At 49.5% G+C, this 16010-nt stretch overlaps 2 protein-coding genes across 2 annotated transcripts in view; one reads left to right on the plus strand and one right to left on the minus strand.

The window, feature by feature from the left end:
- The first annotated feature begins 66 nt into the window (after positions 1-66).
- Positions 67-12244, plus strand: TEX28 (testis expressed 28). Its single transcript, XM_007957190.1, has 4 exons — positions 67-195; positions 4605-5296; positions 11181-11316; positions 11888-12244. Exons 1-4 carry the CDS (start codon positions 67-69, stop codon positions 12242-12244), a joined length of 1314 nt encoding a protein of 437 aa, XP_007955381.1.
- Positions 12245-12708: 464 nt separating this feature from the next.
- Positions 12709-16010, minus strand: part of LOC103211229 (medium-wave-sensitive opsin 1) — an 11131-nt gene continuing 7829 nt past the window's right edge. Inside the window, exons 5-6 of the mRNA XM_007957152.2 lie at positions 15074-15313; positions 12709-12819 (exon numbers count right to left, since the gene is read on the minus strand). Coding sequence (XP_007955343.1) covers positions 12709-12819; positions 15074-15313 — 351 coding nt within the window. The remainder of the gene's footprint in view (positions 12820-15073; positions 15314-16010) is intronic.

Genomic DNA, 16010 nt, shown 5'->3' on the forward strand with positions numbered 1-16010 from the left:
CGTGGCTCGCCTCAGAGAAAATGGTGCTGGGAGCCCGCCTTAGCTTCGTCACGTGGCCTCTCACGCATGCGCAAAGTCCTCTGCATGCGCATGCGCATGCGCCCCTTCACTTACTTGTTTCTCCTGTTGCTCTCTTCGTCCCCTCCTCACGGCGAAGAGGTTTCCCGAGGGGGAGACAAAAAAGTTCTGCGAGCGGTTAGTGGCGATGTACTAAATGCCACTGAATGGTAAACTGTAAAATGGCTAATTTTGCTATGTGAACTTACCTCAATAATACAAATAAATAATTCTTTTTGTAAGAAATGTCCAGAATAGGCTAATGCATAGAGACAGAAAGCGGACAAGTGGTTGCCAGAGGCTTGGAGAGGAGAGAATGGAGAGTGACTAGCTAACGGGCACAGGGTTTCTTTTGGGGTGAGGAAAATACAGGTAGTCACCGAGTTACAAAGGAGTTCACTTCTAAAGTCGTAAGTCAGGTCTGACATAGGTGGAATACATCATTTTGTTTCCAGTTTTCATTATTATTGCCTTTTATTATCAGAATTTTTATAAATCTTTGTTTTCAGGGGTTGGAAAGATTACATATAAATTTACAGATATAATTTAACGTTGTACGTACTATGTATTAAGGAGCTCGGAGGTCGGAGTGGATAAGGCATTGGCTGGTAACCAGAAGGTTGGTGGTTCAAACTGGCCAGCTGCTCCACGGGAGGAAGATGAGGCACTCTACTTCTGTAAAGATTTACAGCTTTGGAAACCCAATAGGGTCACTATGAGTGAGAATCAACTCGATGCAGTGGGTTTGGTGGTTGTTTTTTTTTTTAATGTAATACATATTGCTAATGTAAAACGTACAACTCTCTACCCCAAACTGGAGGGTCATAAGTATGGTTTGCCATAACTTGAATACATCATAAGTCAGGGACTACCTGTAGTCTGCAGCTGGTGACGGCTGCCCAACTTGGTGAGCCTATTAAACGTCACTGCATCGTACATTCTAAAATGGTTTATATGGTGAATTTATGTTGTAAGTATTTTATCACACACACACACACAAAGTCACTGTTTCATTTCTGTCACTTCAGAATTTCTTTGTGCATCTAGTAGGGCAAGTCTGCAGCCTTTCCATTATTCTTTTTCTGTGTCTATTCTGGGTCTGAGTGAAATAAGTCAGACACAAAGGAGAAATATTGTATCATCCCAATTACGTGAAGTACCTAGAATACGCAAATGCATAGAGACCAAAGTTTCTTAGTTGATTACTAAGGGCAGGCTAGAATGGACTGCCAAAAGAGCTAACGTCTGTCCTGGAGGAAGTGTAGCCAGAATGCTCCTTGGAGGTGAGAATGGCCAGACTTCATCTCACCTATTTTGGTCATGTCAGAAAGGACCATTCCCTGGAGAAGGATGTCATGCTTGGTAAGTAGGAGGTTCAACGAAAGAGGGGAAGGCCCTCAACGAGATGGGTTGACACAGTGGCTGCGGCGTTGAGCTCAAGTATGGCAGGGATCACGGAGCTGGTGCGGGACCGGGCGGTATTTCGTTCTGCTGTGGATAGGCTCGCTATGAGTCGGAGACGACTTGACGGCATCTAACAACAACAACGGTTGAGTTCTTACGTGTCTGAAACTGTCTTTAGTCTAAGCTCACAGTTGCCAGTTAAGCATGGAATTCTAGGTTGGACATTTATTTTTCCCTCTGAAGTTGGAAGGCATTACCTCGTGATCTTCCAGTTTCCAATGCTGTTGCCGGAGTCTAAAGACATTCTGTTATCTGATTCTTTGTGTGTGACCTGTGTTTGTTTCTCGGCAGGTTTTCCCTCAGCATACCGAAGATCTTATTCAACTGTCTTCTGGATCTCACCGATGCTATTGAGCAGTCAGCTTTCAGTGTAACCGTCATGGTTTTAAAGGTAATCAGCTCCCCCCTCCATCTGCTTGTGAGACCTTGTCTTTGTCTCTGGTAGTCTGCAAATGGAGATCCCTGGGTGGGATGAATGGTTAAGAGCTCAGCTCTTACCTGGAAGGTTGGCAGTGTGAACCCACTCACAAGCTCCTTGGCAGAATGGCCTGGCAATCTCCTTCAGAAAGGTCACGACATCGAAAACCCTTGGAGCCGTTCGTTCTACTCTGCACACATGAGGTTGCCAGGAGTCAGAACTGACCCAACAGCAAATTGCAACAACAACGTTCTACAACTGTGTTGTATCTAGATGGGGACTTGTTTCGGTTTTTTCTCTTTGGGATTTGGGAGGCTTCTTGAATTGTGGATTTGTGTCTTTCTTCAGTTCTGTAAAGTTCTCACTATCTCTCAAAATATTGCCAGTGATTTATTGTTTTTTGTCTTCTCCCCTAGGGTGGCAATTAGATTTGTGTTAGACTTGTTACTCCATCTTCCATGTCTTCTAATTTTTCAAACTTCAACTTTTCTATTTCTTTGTGCCTCTGTGCTACATTCTAGATATTTTCTTTAGTTCTATTTTGCAGTTTATTATGTCTCCAGCCCTATCTAATATGCTGTTAAATACATCCATTGAACATTTTAAAACTTTTTGAAATTGTGAAAGCTGACATATGTGCATAAAGGTTCATGAAACAGCAATATACAAGCTAACATGTAATTATAAAGTGAACACACCTTCACCAACCACTTGAGTCCAGTACCCCAGCCTCCATGTATCCCTCTCCAGTCACAATCTCTCTCTTCCACCTGGTTGGAATCACTATCCTAACATTTATGGTACTAACATCCGTGCTTTTCTTTACAGCTTTACCATCTGTGATGTGTCTCTAAACAGCATCATTCATGTTTTTGCATCTGTAGTTCATTTTCATTGCTGTATGGTACTATATTGTACCGTTGACTTGCACATTCTACTGCCGATGAGTAGGTGGGTTGTTTCTAGTTGTTGACTATTGCGAACCTTACTGGATGTCTTAGTTCTAGAGAACTAGAGGGCTACTGGAACAGAAATGCCACAAGTGGATGGCTTTAACAAACCGACATTTATTTTCTCACAGTAGCGGAGGCTAGAAGCCAGTATTCAGGGTGCTGGCTCTAGGGCTGTAGCGGAAGGCTTTTGCTCTCTGTTGGCTCTGGAGGAATGTCCTTGTTTCTTCTGAGCTTCTGCTCCTGGGCGATGTTCCTGTGGCTTGGCATCTCTCTTCCCAAATCCAGGCTTCTTTCCTCTGAGTGTTTCATCCCTTTTATATTTCAAAAGAGATTGATTCAAGACACATCCTACACTAATCCTGCCTCATTAACATAACAAACACAACTCAGACCCAAATGGGATTATAACCCCAGGCATAGAGGTTAGGATTTGCAGCACAGATTTGGGGGGGCATAATCCAGTGTATTTGTCTCCTGGTGCACAGATGCACATTTTCCTAAGGGATATACCCAGGAACACTGTTGCTGGGCCATAGAAAGCATGTCTTCAGCTTTAAGATACGCTTTTTCAAAATGGTTGTACCGATTTACTCTGCTACCAGCTGTGATTGAGAGTTCCTGTTACTCCATTTCCTTGTCAACACTTATTTTTGTTAGTTTGGCAGAGTTTTGCTGATCTGCTGGTTGTGTCGAGATATCACATTGTGTTTTTCCATTGGCCTACAAGGAAATACACAGAACCAACGTGTTAATTACAATGTGATCACTTCTGACCTGGGAGATTTTCAAGTGTCATACTGTCATGAAGGTGCTGATAGTTTCCAAGGAGAAACTGAACAGAGGTTCCACCTGATCTGGCCCCACCCACCTGCCCTAGCTCATCACCCTCCACTCCACCCCTGGTTCACCGTGTTCCAGTTCATCTTCCTTAGATATGAGAAAAACAAGACTCAGAAGTCCATTAACTTCCCCAAGGCCACATGGTGGTCGAGCCAGGATGTGCACTGGACTGTGTCTTGAAGGTGGTATTCACCACGCGAGAACATTCTGTTCAAATATGTATTGAACGAATGACCTAACTTGTTAGAATGCGAATCTTCCTGCCTACTGCTCTGATCCCTCCAGCAGTAGCAATGCAGCAAGCCATATTGGTTCAGGTTGTTGTTGGTTTTTGTTGTTAGGTGCCGTCAAGTTGGCTCCGACTTGTAGTGAGCCCATGTACAACGGCGTGAAATGCTGCCCGATCGTGCACTGGCCTCCCAGTCCTGGCTGTGCCTGAGCCCATCCCTGCAGCCACTGTGTTGATCCAACTCTGCTGAGCCTCCACTTTACCAAGTGAGTGCTGTTGATGACTAGCAGTGACACTGTCTGGTATCGGTTAGGATGAATGAGTTTATTCTGTACTTTGCAACAACAGGGCTTTGTACAATGAGACCCAAAACTGATAAATCTTGGAAGAGAAAATAAGGGAGTGGGGCTCTAGGGGTTTGCTGGGGGCCAGAGTAAGGTTCCCTCTGCAATGCACGGAGTAGGGTGCCGAAAGGATGGCACAAGGGCATGGAAGATGAACTCTCTTGCCTCTGTCTTGGGCACAAATCTGGCATGCCCCGACACACGAGTCTCTTTGCAGATTGAAGCCGTAATGTGTCCAAATCGCCTACAGTTGCAGCTCAGGCAAGTGCCTCTTGATGGTTTCTTATTTCCCACTGCAGGAAGAAGACCTGAAGAGCCAAGGCACAATGCTCCCCTCCAACACTGCCTCCTGCAGGTCCATGCCATCCAGCAAAGGTGGCCCCAGCGGCCACTCCAGCCTCTCCAACATGGAGCCAGGTCAGAGCGTGCAGGAGAGCATCAGGCACCGCATCCTCTGCCTCACCGAGCAGCTGCAGGTGGAGAAAGCCAGCCGGGATGAGTACATCGTGGGCTACCTCAAACTCGTGTCCAAAGCCAACCGGCACCAGGCACTGCACATTCGGCAGGCCTTCGAGAAATTGAACCAGCGCGCCTCCGCCACCATCGCCCAGATAGAACGGCGGCTCCACCAGTATCACCGGCAGCTGCAGGAACTGGAGGGGGCCTGCCGGCCGAAGAGCTCCATGCTCAAGGCCAAACACAGCCTGGACAGTTGTGAGCAGCCGAGCTCTCAAAAGGCTCTGGTTTTGGAGACCCCCAGGTCAGGCGAGGAAGACAGCCTGGCCACTAAGCTGTCTGAGGTCACTCCGGGCAAGTTCCTGGAAACGAAGCTGGAGGTCCAGCAGGGCGACCTGCTTGTGCACATGAAGGAGGAGCTGACAGAGGTCAAGAAGCTGTACCTCAGCCTCCAGGCGTCCTGTGAGGGCCTGAAGCAGAAGTCTCAGGCCGACCTGCAACTGTCACTGGAGGCCCTGCAGGAGAAGAAGTGCAGGTGGGGCTCCCCTTCCCCTGGGCTCCCTAGGGCTGGCTATGGGAGGGGGAAAGGGAGCCCGAGAAATGAGCGGGGAGAGTCAGGTGGGAGAGTGCAGGTCTGTTGGTGGGGTCTCGATCCGGGCCACAGGTGAGGTGGGTGACCTTCCTCCTATGACCCACTCCGTCCTTACATGCTCCCTTGGTAACAAAGCCAGGCCAGTCATGATGGGTGCTGGCAGGGGTGCGGGGCCCAGAGGAGGTCGAAGCTGACTTCGTGGTGGCCACAGTTGGCGTGTACCTGAGGAGCCCTCCTGCTGTCCTGGTTGGTGGGGCCTCATTGGCCCGCTCCAGGCTCTCTCTACCTGGCTCACAGCTAAGATCGGGCACAAGATCAGGTATCGGGTATTTGTTCACAAACCGCCTGCCTCCTGGCCTGCCTCCTGTTGAGCTCTTTCTCACTACTGGCTAGAGGATCAATTTGCTTGTAGTTGAGGACAAGGCTAGGGCCACCAGCAGAGACAGAGCCAACAAGAAGATTTTGAAAACCTCCCCTGCATTCCTATTGGGATCCTTCTCTGGGTGCTGGTACTTATTGGGGTGCTACTCCTTAGATTGGGTTCACGTGATGCCTGTGAATTATGGTGTTGGTGAAGAATATTAGGGAGACCATAGACTGCCAGGAGAACAAACCAAGCTGTACTGGAAGCAGTACAGCCCGAATGCGTCTTGGAAGCAAGGGTGGTGAGACTTCGTCTCAAGTACTTTGGACATATTACTGGGAGGGACAAGTCCCTGAAGAGGGGTATCATGCTGGGTAAAGTGGAGGGTCAGCGCAAAAGAGGAGGACTGTCCATGAGCTCGACGGATGCACACAGTGGCTGCAACAACGGGCCCAAATGGTGGTGACTGTGAGGATGGGGTGGCAGCGGCAGGGTTCCTTTGTTGTACAGGGTCACTATGGGTCTGAACCGACTCCATGGCACCTAACAACAACAGTCCTTAAAACACCTTGCAAAGGACGGCTCTTCCCATTTTTGTGAGACTTGACTCAGCGTTTGTGATTTGAGTGAAAATTTACAGAGCAAATCCACTTTCCATACAGCAGTTCACATACACTTTGTCTCATGATATTGATTACAATTTCCCCCAATGGTATAGCTCCCCTCCCACTTCCTCCCCACAGTCACCTCTTCCCTGTGTCCATCCCTCCCTGCACTCCTGCCCCCTGAGCTGTCTCCCTGTGCACACACAGCCCCTGTTTCTCCCATGATTGCTCTCTCCCAGGAGTGTATCTACCTCAGGTAACTGTTCAATTCGTATGCCTGTCTTTTGTTTGGCTGGAAGCCACAGGAGTGGGTTCAATTCCAGACCTGAAGGGCAGCTAGGGGCCATAGTCTCCATGGTTCCATCAGGCTCTATCAGACCAGCAAACCTGGTCCCTTTTTAAAAAAAAAAAAAAAAAAAGATTTTGAGTTTTGTTCTGGGAGCTGATTTTCATAGGCCATGGCCACGCAAACAAAATCCTCAGGACTGTTTCTGGGGCCAGGTTCACGGAAGCAAACACAGAGTGGGTAGCAGCTATGAGTCTCCCCGTATGACTCCCCGTTGCACAGGAAGACTGTCACACTAGGCAAAGCTCTCGCACCTTCAGATCAGAACGTTTCTCTGTAAGCACCTGAAGGGGAGCATGGCGCCTCTCCCTCGCACTGCCAGGCCTCTCTTGTGTACTGTGTGGGCATTCGGGATTTTCCGGTAGTTCTTACAGAAGTCAGTCTGTCCTCATGGAGTATAAGATTAAACAAATTTGAATAATTTTAATAAATTCCTGTAAAACATCTGTGGGAAAAAAAAGAAGTTAGCCTGTCCTGACTAATATATAAGCAAAAGAGCGGGTCCATAGACATGAAGAAAGGGCTGCAGGAGATTTGAGGAAGGAACAGTGGGAACAAGGGGCATGTGGTGCCTTTCTCCTGGCTTCTCAGACCTTCACCCCATAAATGGGCGATGGAACACTCAGAGAAAAACCAACTTAGCAACGTTTGGGGAAGGGCGCATGGCACTGGGTGCACTTTGTTTTCGAGAACACTGCACTTTTTCCTTCGGGATTGTCTGACTTTGGCTCCCAGGCAATCGCCATTCCGGCGAGTTCTTTCCTTTCCTCTTCACTGGCACTTCCCCCTGCTCCCCAGGGTCCTCGCTTTGAGGAGTCGACAATGTTGCCCACTTCCCTGCCCCCCACGTGAACCCACTGCCCACACGCTACTTGGTCAGGCCTACATCCATTTCTATCTCGGACTTTTCCTCCAGGTTGCAGAGCAATAGGTTCTCGTTCAATTCTCCAAAAGCCACCTCTCGGAACTGATCAGGTGAGAATGTGCTCTGATGAGAAAATGGCATAGTTCCGCACAGCCTGTGTCGGAGAAGGTGGTCTCTACAGCTTTGGAAGGCTTGGTGGCATTGGGTTGACTGGTTTCCATTGTGTCTTCATAAGAGCATTTTCCATAGTGTCCCATTTGCCTCTGTGACAGTAGCAGCTGGACAAAGAGGGGTCCTTGACTGAGGAAGAGATGATGTGATGGTTATGTTTGTGTGTCAGCTTGGCTGGGCCTGGTTGAGTGGCTGGGCAGCTGGATGTAGTACTCCCCATGATGAGACTGGTCATCAACTCCATGGTGGAATCTACTGGGAGCAGCTGAGTAGCTGCCTTTGGGACTGTGGTCTGCTTCCTGTATATAAGAAGCAGCCTTGGGGAATGGTCTCTAGCCTATGGCATGCTTGGACCCTGCATGTAGCGGTGTCAGTGTTCAGCAGCCTGCCATGCTCTGCTGACCTTGGGACTTAGCATGGACATAAGTTAAGGGCCTGCCGTGTGGTTTGGTAACATCGGGACTGTGCCTTTTGACTTGTCAACCTTGGGGCTTCTCAGCCTCAGCAGCCAGCAGCTGTCTGAGTGAAGAAACGCCTCTAGCTCCAGTGGGCCGGGAGCAGGAGGCAGAGCTGGTCCCCAACGTTGAGGGGCTTTCACCCAGCCCCTGGAGCTTGGCACTTTGAACTTGGACTTAAAGCCTCCAAATTGTAAGAATAAACTCCTGTTTGTTAAGGCTGTCCCATTTGTGGTGTATTCCTGTCAGAGCGGCCCCAGGGAAGCAGAACAGATGAGGAGGGAGGGTCAGGCCACCACAAGGAGACTGAGAGAAGGTTTGGATGAAAATAATGGCTGCTCTTATCTTCTTCAAGAACCATGGCAAGCGCATGTTGCTGTATCCTTATGGATAATATTAAGAAAGAATCTATTCGCTGACTATTCATATTCATGAAGAATATATGTACATAGGAGGATAGTAAGGAGGAGTCTATGACCAGGGTGGCTGTCCTGCCATCACCCCCTCTCAGTTAGTAGTAGCCTAGGCCAAGTTGTCACCTGACTCTCTCTTCAGCAGGGATCGAGGGCAGAGATAAACAGAATCTAATATTCCTTAAAATGCTGTTAGGAACTGGCTTTCGATGAATTGGCTTACAGCAAGGGAACATTCATTCAGCTTCTTAGTTGCCTAGTGGGGTCGCTCAAGTCTTCAGAGCACGATCAAATCAAGCCTTGTCTTTAGCCCAGCTGTGTGAGTGGCACCGCCGTCGGTGCAGTGGTCCTGACCGGGAGTCGGCAGCCATCCTCAGCCCTACTGTCAGCTCGTTCTCTGCTGCCTCCCCTTGGCTCTTTGCTGAAGGCCACTGCTAGGCCCTCCTCACAGCCGCTGGCCTCTGCTGTACTGGTCTGCCCTTCACCAGGCCCAAAGACGGGACTTAAAAGGTTTTCTTTCTGAACTGTTTCAACCCAACTGATTCCAACCTTCACATTTGCCATAGTTGCTTCATATCTTGGGTTTTTTTTTTTTTTTTTTTTTTTAATATGTTATGGTTTGGGTGAAAGGTTACAATTCACATTAATTTTCCATTCAACAATTTACACCCATTTTGCCTGATGCTCCTTGCAACCCCCTCAATGTAATAGCACTCTTCCCACTTCCTCCTTGGCTTCCTGGTTTCCATTCGTTCATTCGTTCATCTTTCCTGCTCCTTCCTGAACCTTGTTTTTGGGCAAATGCTACCCTTTAGGTCTCATGTGGTTGATTGTTCTAAGGAGCGCTTTCTGCACAGATGTTATTGTGCACTCTAGAGACCTGGGTATTGTTTGGCTGAAAGGTGGCCCTCCAGGGTTGGTTCAGTTCGAGGTCTCTCCAGGACCTTCTTTTGTGATCCCAATCAGAGGGCTTGGTGGTGGGAGCAGGACACCATCTAGAGCTTCTGGTCTCAGGCTAGTGGAGGCTGGGGCTCATGTGGGACATGAGTCATTGGGACCAGTTGTTTTCTTGAGTCTTTGGTTTTCTTCATTCTTCTTTGCCCCAGATGGGGGGAGACCAATAGTTGTATCTTCAGTGGCCACTTGTAAGCTTTTAAGACCCCAGTCACTACTCACCAAAGGAGGATGTGGACCATTGTCTTTGTGGAGTGTATTATGCCAGTTGACCAAGACGTTTCCTGAGGCTATGGTCCTAAACCCTCAAGCCCAATGACTCATTCCCTTGAGGTGTTTGGTTATGGCTAACAGGTTTGCATACCTTTGCCCCCATCTGCTCTACCTGGATATATTTGCAGCACATACAAATCCATATGCAGAAAGAGCTTCTGCTAAATGTGTATATGGTTGTGGGTGTGCTCCCATAGGCCATCCCACGCCTCTGTCAGCAAATCTTTATTTTAATAAATAAACCTGTCAGACACTTGGTTGGTACTCTCTTCTTCCCATTTCCCAACCCCATTTTCGTGAGAATATTCCTCATTGTCTTTGGTTCCCAGACATGCTTATGTATCTACCCGCTGACAACATGACATGAGCTTTTGCTGGTGTGTGTTTTGTTTAACAGCTCTATTGAGAGATAATTTACATCCATAAAATGCACCATTTAAAAGGAACATTTCAATGGTTTTAAGTAAATTACTGAGTTGTGCAACCATTATTATCATCCATTTTTTTACAACAGCTTTATTGAGATAAAATTCACATACCATAAAATTCACTCTTTGCAAGTGTGCAATTCAGTGTTTATTAGTACATCCACAGAGTTATACAATCAGCATGACTAGCTAATTCCAGAACATTTTCATCATCCCCAAAAGGAGACCCCCACACCCCTTAGCAGCCACTCCCCATTCCCTCGATCCCAGCCCCTGGCAACCACTAGTCTTTTCTGTCTCCATGGCTTTGCCTATTCTGGGCATTCCACACAAATGGAATCATACAATATGTGGCCTCTTGTGACTCTGCTCAGTCCCTGTAGTCAGAAGATTTTCATGAAGTAACTACTGTACGCCAAACACACACAAAAAACCAAATCCACTGCCATCAAGTCAGTTCCAACTCATAGCAACCCCCATTGGGTTTCCAAGGTGGTAAATCTTTACGGAAGTAGATTGCCCCGTCTTCCTACCGTGGAGTGGCTGGAGGGTTTGAATCACCAACCTTCTGGTTAGCAGTCAGATGCCTTAGTCACTGTGCTACCACAGCGCCTGCCAAACACAGGTGCTGGGGATATACACGGAATTAAATCATCTACACAGATAGTTTAGACTTGGATTTTTACTGCTTCTAGTCTAGAGCCCTTTGTGCAAAGCTGTTACAAAACAGTATGTATAAAATATCTATGAGTATGGGGGTGCGCACGTGCGTGGATGACACGTATTTGGGGTGCTCCCAGGAAGACCTGGAGGAGATGGTTTGGCTGGGACTTGCAGAGAGAGGAGGAGGTGAATGTGAGGCCAGGTCTCATCTGGCTGGGGGGGGGCTTACCGTCAGCACAGACTCTGGGCAAAGGACTGAGAAAGTGTTTTCTTTCTTGTTTGCTCCCAAGACAACAGTTGGTGGAAGAGCAGGTGAATGAGCAGCTGCAGGAGTACCTGGATGAGATTTACCACCTCAAACACAATCTAGCCTGCACTGAAGAGAAAATGGCCTACCTGTCCTATGAGAGAGCCAAGGAAATATGGGTGAGAACTTCCAGGGGGGCCTGGAAAGACAGGGCCGTTGAGAAGAATATGGGGCCTGTCATCTGTAAGAGAATGAATTCTAATAGTCCCCCCAAAAAAGGAAAGGGGCATCCTTAACTGTCCCCATCTGTAGGGTTCAAGGGCAGTATATTCATTGATCTCAGAGCATTTGGTGTCCAATCTTTATGGCCATGATCGGCTCTGCTTATTTGGTAACTTAGAAGGGCAAGTCTCACACTCGAGGCTGTCCTGGACTTGATAGATCTGGGATGGGGCCTAATGAGTGCTATGGGCCACTCAGCGTGTGGTGAAGTACCCTTCCCCCCAAAACTGTTGATGAGATAGGCTCAGTCTCTTCCCTCCCCATCCTTGGGTGGCTGTCTCACAGCCAAGTTCTCAGTTACAGGAGAACCTGGCTGTGAGAGTGAGGCTGAGGCCAACGGTCCCAAGGTGGGGCCCTTGGCAGCAGGCTTCTTCCTCTTCTCTGAAAATAATCAGCTCAACTTGAACACGTGGAAAAGGCTCTGGCCTCCTTCTGACACCACAGTGTGTGTGTGTGTGTCACCTGCAGGAGGTCATGGAGACTTTGAAGATCCAGATAGCCAAGCTGGAAACTCTTCAACAAGTGGCCCAACTGGAGATGGTGGACAAGCTCAGAAGCCGTCCACAGGAATTCCTGTTCAAGTTCATTAGCCTGCTCCTCACCTTGGCCACCATCCTCCTGGTCTTCATCTCCAGTGCGTTTGCCTGCCCCTGGCCCCTTGTGAAGACGCGCCTACGCACATGCACCTCCCTTGTGCTCATAGGACTTGGGGCACTGGCCTGGCAGAAATGGCACGCCATCTCCACCACTGACTGGCAGGCCTGGGTCACCTCTAAGTGGAGACTCTATGCCAAGGACCCCAAGCCTCTATCAGAGGGAATGTAAGGGCCAGGAAGGCCACATGTAGGAGTTTCCTAGCTCCGTTCCCCCATCTGGTGAGCCTCCAAAGATGATAGCCTGTCTTCAGCCCCCCATTTCTGAGTCCATAACCATGAGCCTGGTGAGATTTTGGCACCCACCCGGCCACCTCACACTTTCGTTCTCCACAGCCTGTTAGTGTCACCTGTAGAAATGAGCGCTGGAGAAGATTAAAGTCTGCCAAGTGCAGAGGTCCTCGGTCTTTTCCTGTTTATCCTCCGTCCTTCCCTTTGAGACCAAACTGCTGCAAAGGTGTTCCAAAGGACCTTGGCTGCCTTTGGGACATTGTTTGGGGGGGGGAGGCAAAGAGAAAGTACATTTACTTCCCAGGGGGAGGAGTCGTGACCAAAGCCCCAATGGGTGGGACAGGGAGAGGGAGTTATTTATTTCCTGAGGGAGGCAGAACCCTTTGTTGTCAGGGCTGGGGAGACTCATGCAGGTGAAACTGAAGAGATAGATGAGGCCTCCGTTTTGGAGATGCTGGAGAGTTCAGAACTATCCTCCACCTTCTTCCCAAAAAGCTGCAAGATGCAGTTCCGAAACTGGAAAGAGGGCAAGTGTTAGTCAACAGGGTAGGAAGGGCCAATAAGTCAGGCAACAGGTAACGCCTAGAGGGCCAGCGAGATGAGGGAAACCCGCAGGGAGATGGCTTGACCCACGAACTGCAACAGTGGACTCAGACATGCCAACTGTCATGGAGATGGCAGAGGCCCAGGCAACATGCTGGTGCCAACTTGATGGCAACTAACAACAACAGCAGGTAGTACCTGTGGTGTTCTTAGGAAGGGATTTGTTAAGTGCCACCTTGATGCCCCCAAACCTTTTCTTCCATCATTCAGGAGCCTAGACAGAGATGGGACCAAGGCAAGGCTATTCCTTGCATTCAGAGATGGTCTGTTTCTTATGCGTCAGTCATGTGATTTAGCAGCCGATGGGGACCAAGCCGGTTGGGGGCTCACACATTAACTGATCGTCTCCAGACGATCTGGGAAGAGATGCAGGCATTTCCATTCCACCAATTTTAGGGAAAGATCAACAATAGTCTAGCCACCTACCTCATCTCATTAGCCAAAAAAGACCCTTCCAAGAGGATTTTGCTATCTGCTGGCTGGCCCCTAAGGACATCTGGGCAGTAGTAATTTCTCAACTCATATATGGTATCATCACTGAACCAACTTTTGAGAACCCAGAGCAGAGTGTTTCCTGAATACCCTAGACCTATTTGTGATGATCTCCAGCTCCCTCTATCATCAAAATGCTCAAAAAACAAACAAACAAACAACCCTGTTATAATTAATAACATAAGAAGTGGTCTGAACAGGTGAATGGATTCAGCCGAAAGCTGGCAGTCAAAGCTGAAGAATTCACCCGCCAAATTAATTGTACATCAAACTATCAAGCACCCACTATGGACCAGACACTGCACTGGGTGCTGAGGATACAGCAATGAACAAAGGGAGCAAAATCCCCTGCCTTCATGGAGCGTATGTTCCAGGAACTTTTCTCAGAATGAGGCAGAAAAAGAGAGGAATGTGGAAAGTGGGAAAGCAAACTGGGAAAGCCTGGGGAGGTCTCCAAGTGCAGACATCTGTCTAGCAGGGAGAGTTCTGGAAGGGGAGAGTGGAGAGAGTCAAGTAAAGACAGCATTTGGCAAGGTGGCCTAGAGCTCCAGCAATGGAAAAACAAACCGAAAAAGAGACCCGTTGGAATGGTGGGAACAAAGGCTAGGGCGTCAGTGTGTCACTAATGCAGTGCTTGGCAGGTAGTGGTGGGACTGGTCCTATTTGATGTTTAAACATTTCCAGAAATAACAAATGCTCAGTCAACTCTGCAGACACACCTGGCTTGAGGGCCTTTGTGTGCGTCGGGGGCCAAGCCTGAGGGACAGGAGAGAAGAGCCCTTGGAGGGGCGGGTCCTGGGCAAAAAGTGAGGCCCCCCCGTCACCCTCAAGTCCCATCGCAGCTGCTTCTTCATGAAGAGGACTGATAGAGTCAGGGAAGGAAAGGCCACTTGTACTTACAAGAAGATGAGTCTGGGGGGGCACTTGTAATGTACCAAGAGGGCCTGGGAGACATATGCAATTTGCCATTGGGGCCCAGTGTGCCAGCTAATGATGGCTGCCATCATTGGCAAGACCTTGAACTAATGCACAAAGTCCCGAGAGTCAAGTCAGCTCAGCTAGAGAAGGGCCCAAGCTCAAAAAGTTAGAAATGGGAAGATAAAGGTTTAGGGATGAGGGGAGTCTATAAAGCCAAGGAGGGTCTAAGTAGGGTAAAGGTAGACATCTCACTAAATCCTAGTGCGTTTGAATTCCCAAACATGACCTGACACATGATGGCACGTAGACCACAGAGGGCAGTGACTTCCCTCCAGGTGGAGGCATGAAAGGATTCCAGAAGGGTGTAACGAAGCTGCTGAGGACTGTTGTGGTGGTTGTGATGTGCCGTCGAGTCGGCCCCGACTCCTAGCAACCCCTCCTTGGGATTCCGAGGCGGTATCACTACGGAAGTAGATTGCCCAACCTTCCTTCCGAGGAGTGGCTGGTGGGTTTGAACCGCCAGCCCTCGGGTTAGCAGTCAAGTGCCTTAGGCGCTATGCTACCAGAGCTCCTTAACAAATTAACTGGGGTGGGAGAGTTAACTTAACTCTTCAAGGTCATTGTCCTGGAGGACCACCATCAGGGTCCCTGCAGCTTTTCGGTGGGCTCTTCGTTCAAAATGTGATTCCCAGTGGGGCTGTTCATTGGCCAGTTCTAGGGTGTGTTTCTAATGTGATCGGGCGGTGACATTACCTACCTGCCGGTTCATAAAGACATAGATGATGGGATTGTAGATAGTGGCACTTTTGGCAAAGTAGGCTGGCAAGGCTGCCGCCAGAGGGTGGAAAGCGTAGCCAGGGTGGGCAGTGGCGAAGCACGCGAAGAACGCGTAGGGGCCCCAGCAGAAGCAGAAGGCCAGGATCATCACCGCCACCATGCGCGTCACCTCCTTCTCAGCCTTCTGCGTGGACTCGGATTCTTTCTGCTGCTTCGCCACCTGGAGGAGAGAGACAGCCAGCCCCAACCCCAGTGAACAGGTGACGACATCCGGAGCTCTGCCTGTGAACAGACTCTGTGTCACTATGACTTGGGCAGTGAGTCATGGAGGCAGTGACAGGTGGCCTGGGGAGAAGGAGTGTTGGGGAGAAGGGCCACACCCCGAGTCAGTGTGTGACCTGCCTGGACAGACTAGCTGGCCCTCGGCCTGGTCTTGGGAGAGTTCTAGGCCTGGCTTCACGTGCTTCTGGCGGCGGGCAAGGAAGGGGCCCTGGAGGCTGCCCTCCTCTCCCACCTGCGTCCTCGTCCCCGGCTCCTCTCCGGGCTCGGTGAAGAATGCTGGGGCGAATGAGATGGCAAGCGGTGGAACAGAGGCGGTGAGAGCGATTGGCGTTTCTTCAGCTGAAGAAAGGCCAGCGGCTAGCAGCCCTGGGAGCCTGCCTAGAACAGGACTGGCCCATCAGCACGCCAGGCCCATTCCCTGGCTCCTTGGGAGGCCAGGCCCGCTTGTTCCCCTTGAGGCCCACCTTATGCACAGGAGATGGAGGGGCTCTGGGCAGAGGGGCAGCTGGGGAAGGCAGAGGTAACTGCAGCCAGGGGGACCTACCGCCGCCTGGGCCTGAGAAGGCCGGGTTACTGAGCTGTGTGAGCTGAGACCCACCAGGGCCCAGGCAGTAAGGGAGCAAGGCTGCCAGCAT

Source organism: Orycteropus afer, unplaced genomic scaffold (genome assembly GCF_000298275.1).
Source record: "Orycteropus afer afer isolate SDZICR_OR568_19922 unplaced genomic scaffold, OryAfe1.0 scaffold00713, whole genome shotgun sequence".
NCBI classification, from domain to species: Eukaryota; Metazoa; Chordata; class Mammalia; order Tubulidentata; family Orycteropodidae; genus Orycteropus; species Orycteropus afer.

What these genes read in the sequence shown, in the direction of transcription:
- TEX28 (XM_007957190.1), top strand. Translation starts at nt 67, where the DNA reads ATGCGCAAAGTCCTCTGCATGCGCATGCGCATGCGCCCCTTCACTTAC. An exon ending in ACAAAAAAGTTCTGCGAGCG is followed by an intron (nt 196 to 4,604) that starts GTTAGTGGCGAT and finishes TTCCCACTGCAG; the next exon opens with GAAGAAGACCTGAAGAGCCA. An exon ending in AGAGAGCCAAGGAAATATGG is followed by an intron (nt 11,317 to 11,887) that starts GTGAGAACTTCC and finishes TGTCACCTGCAG; the next exon opens with GAGGTCATGGAGACTTTGAA.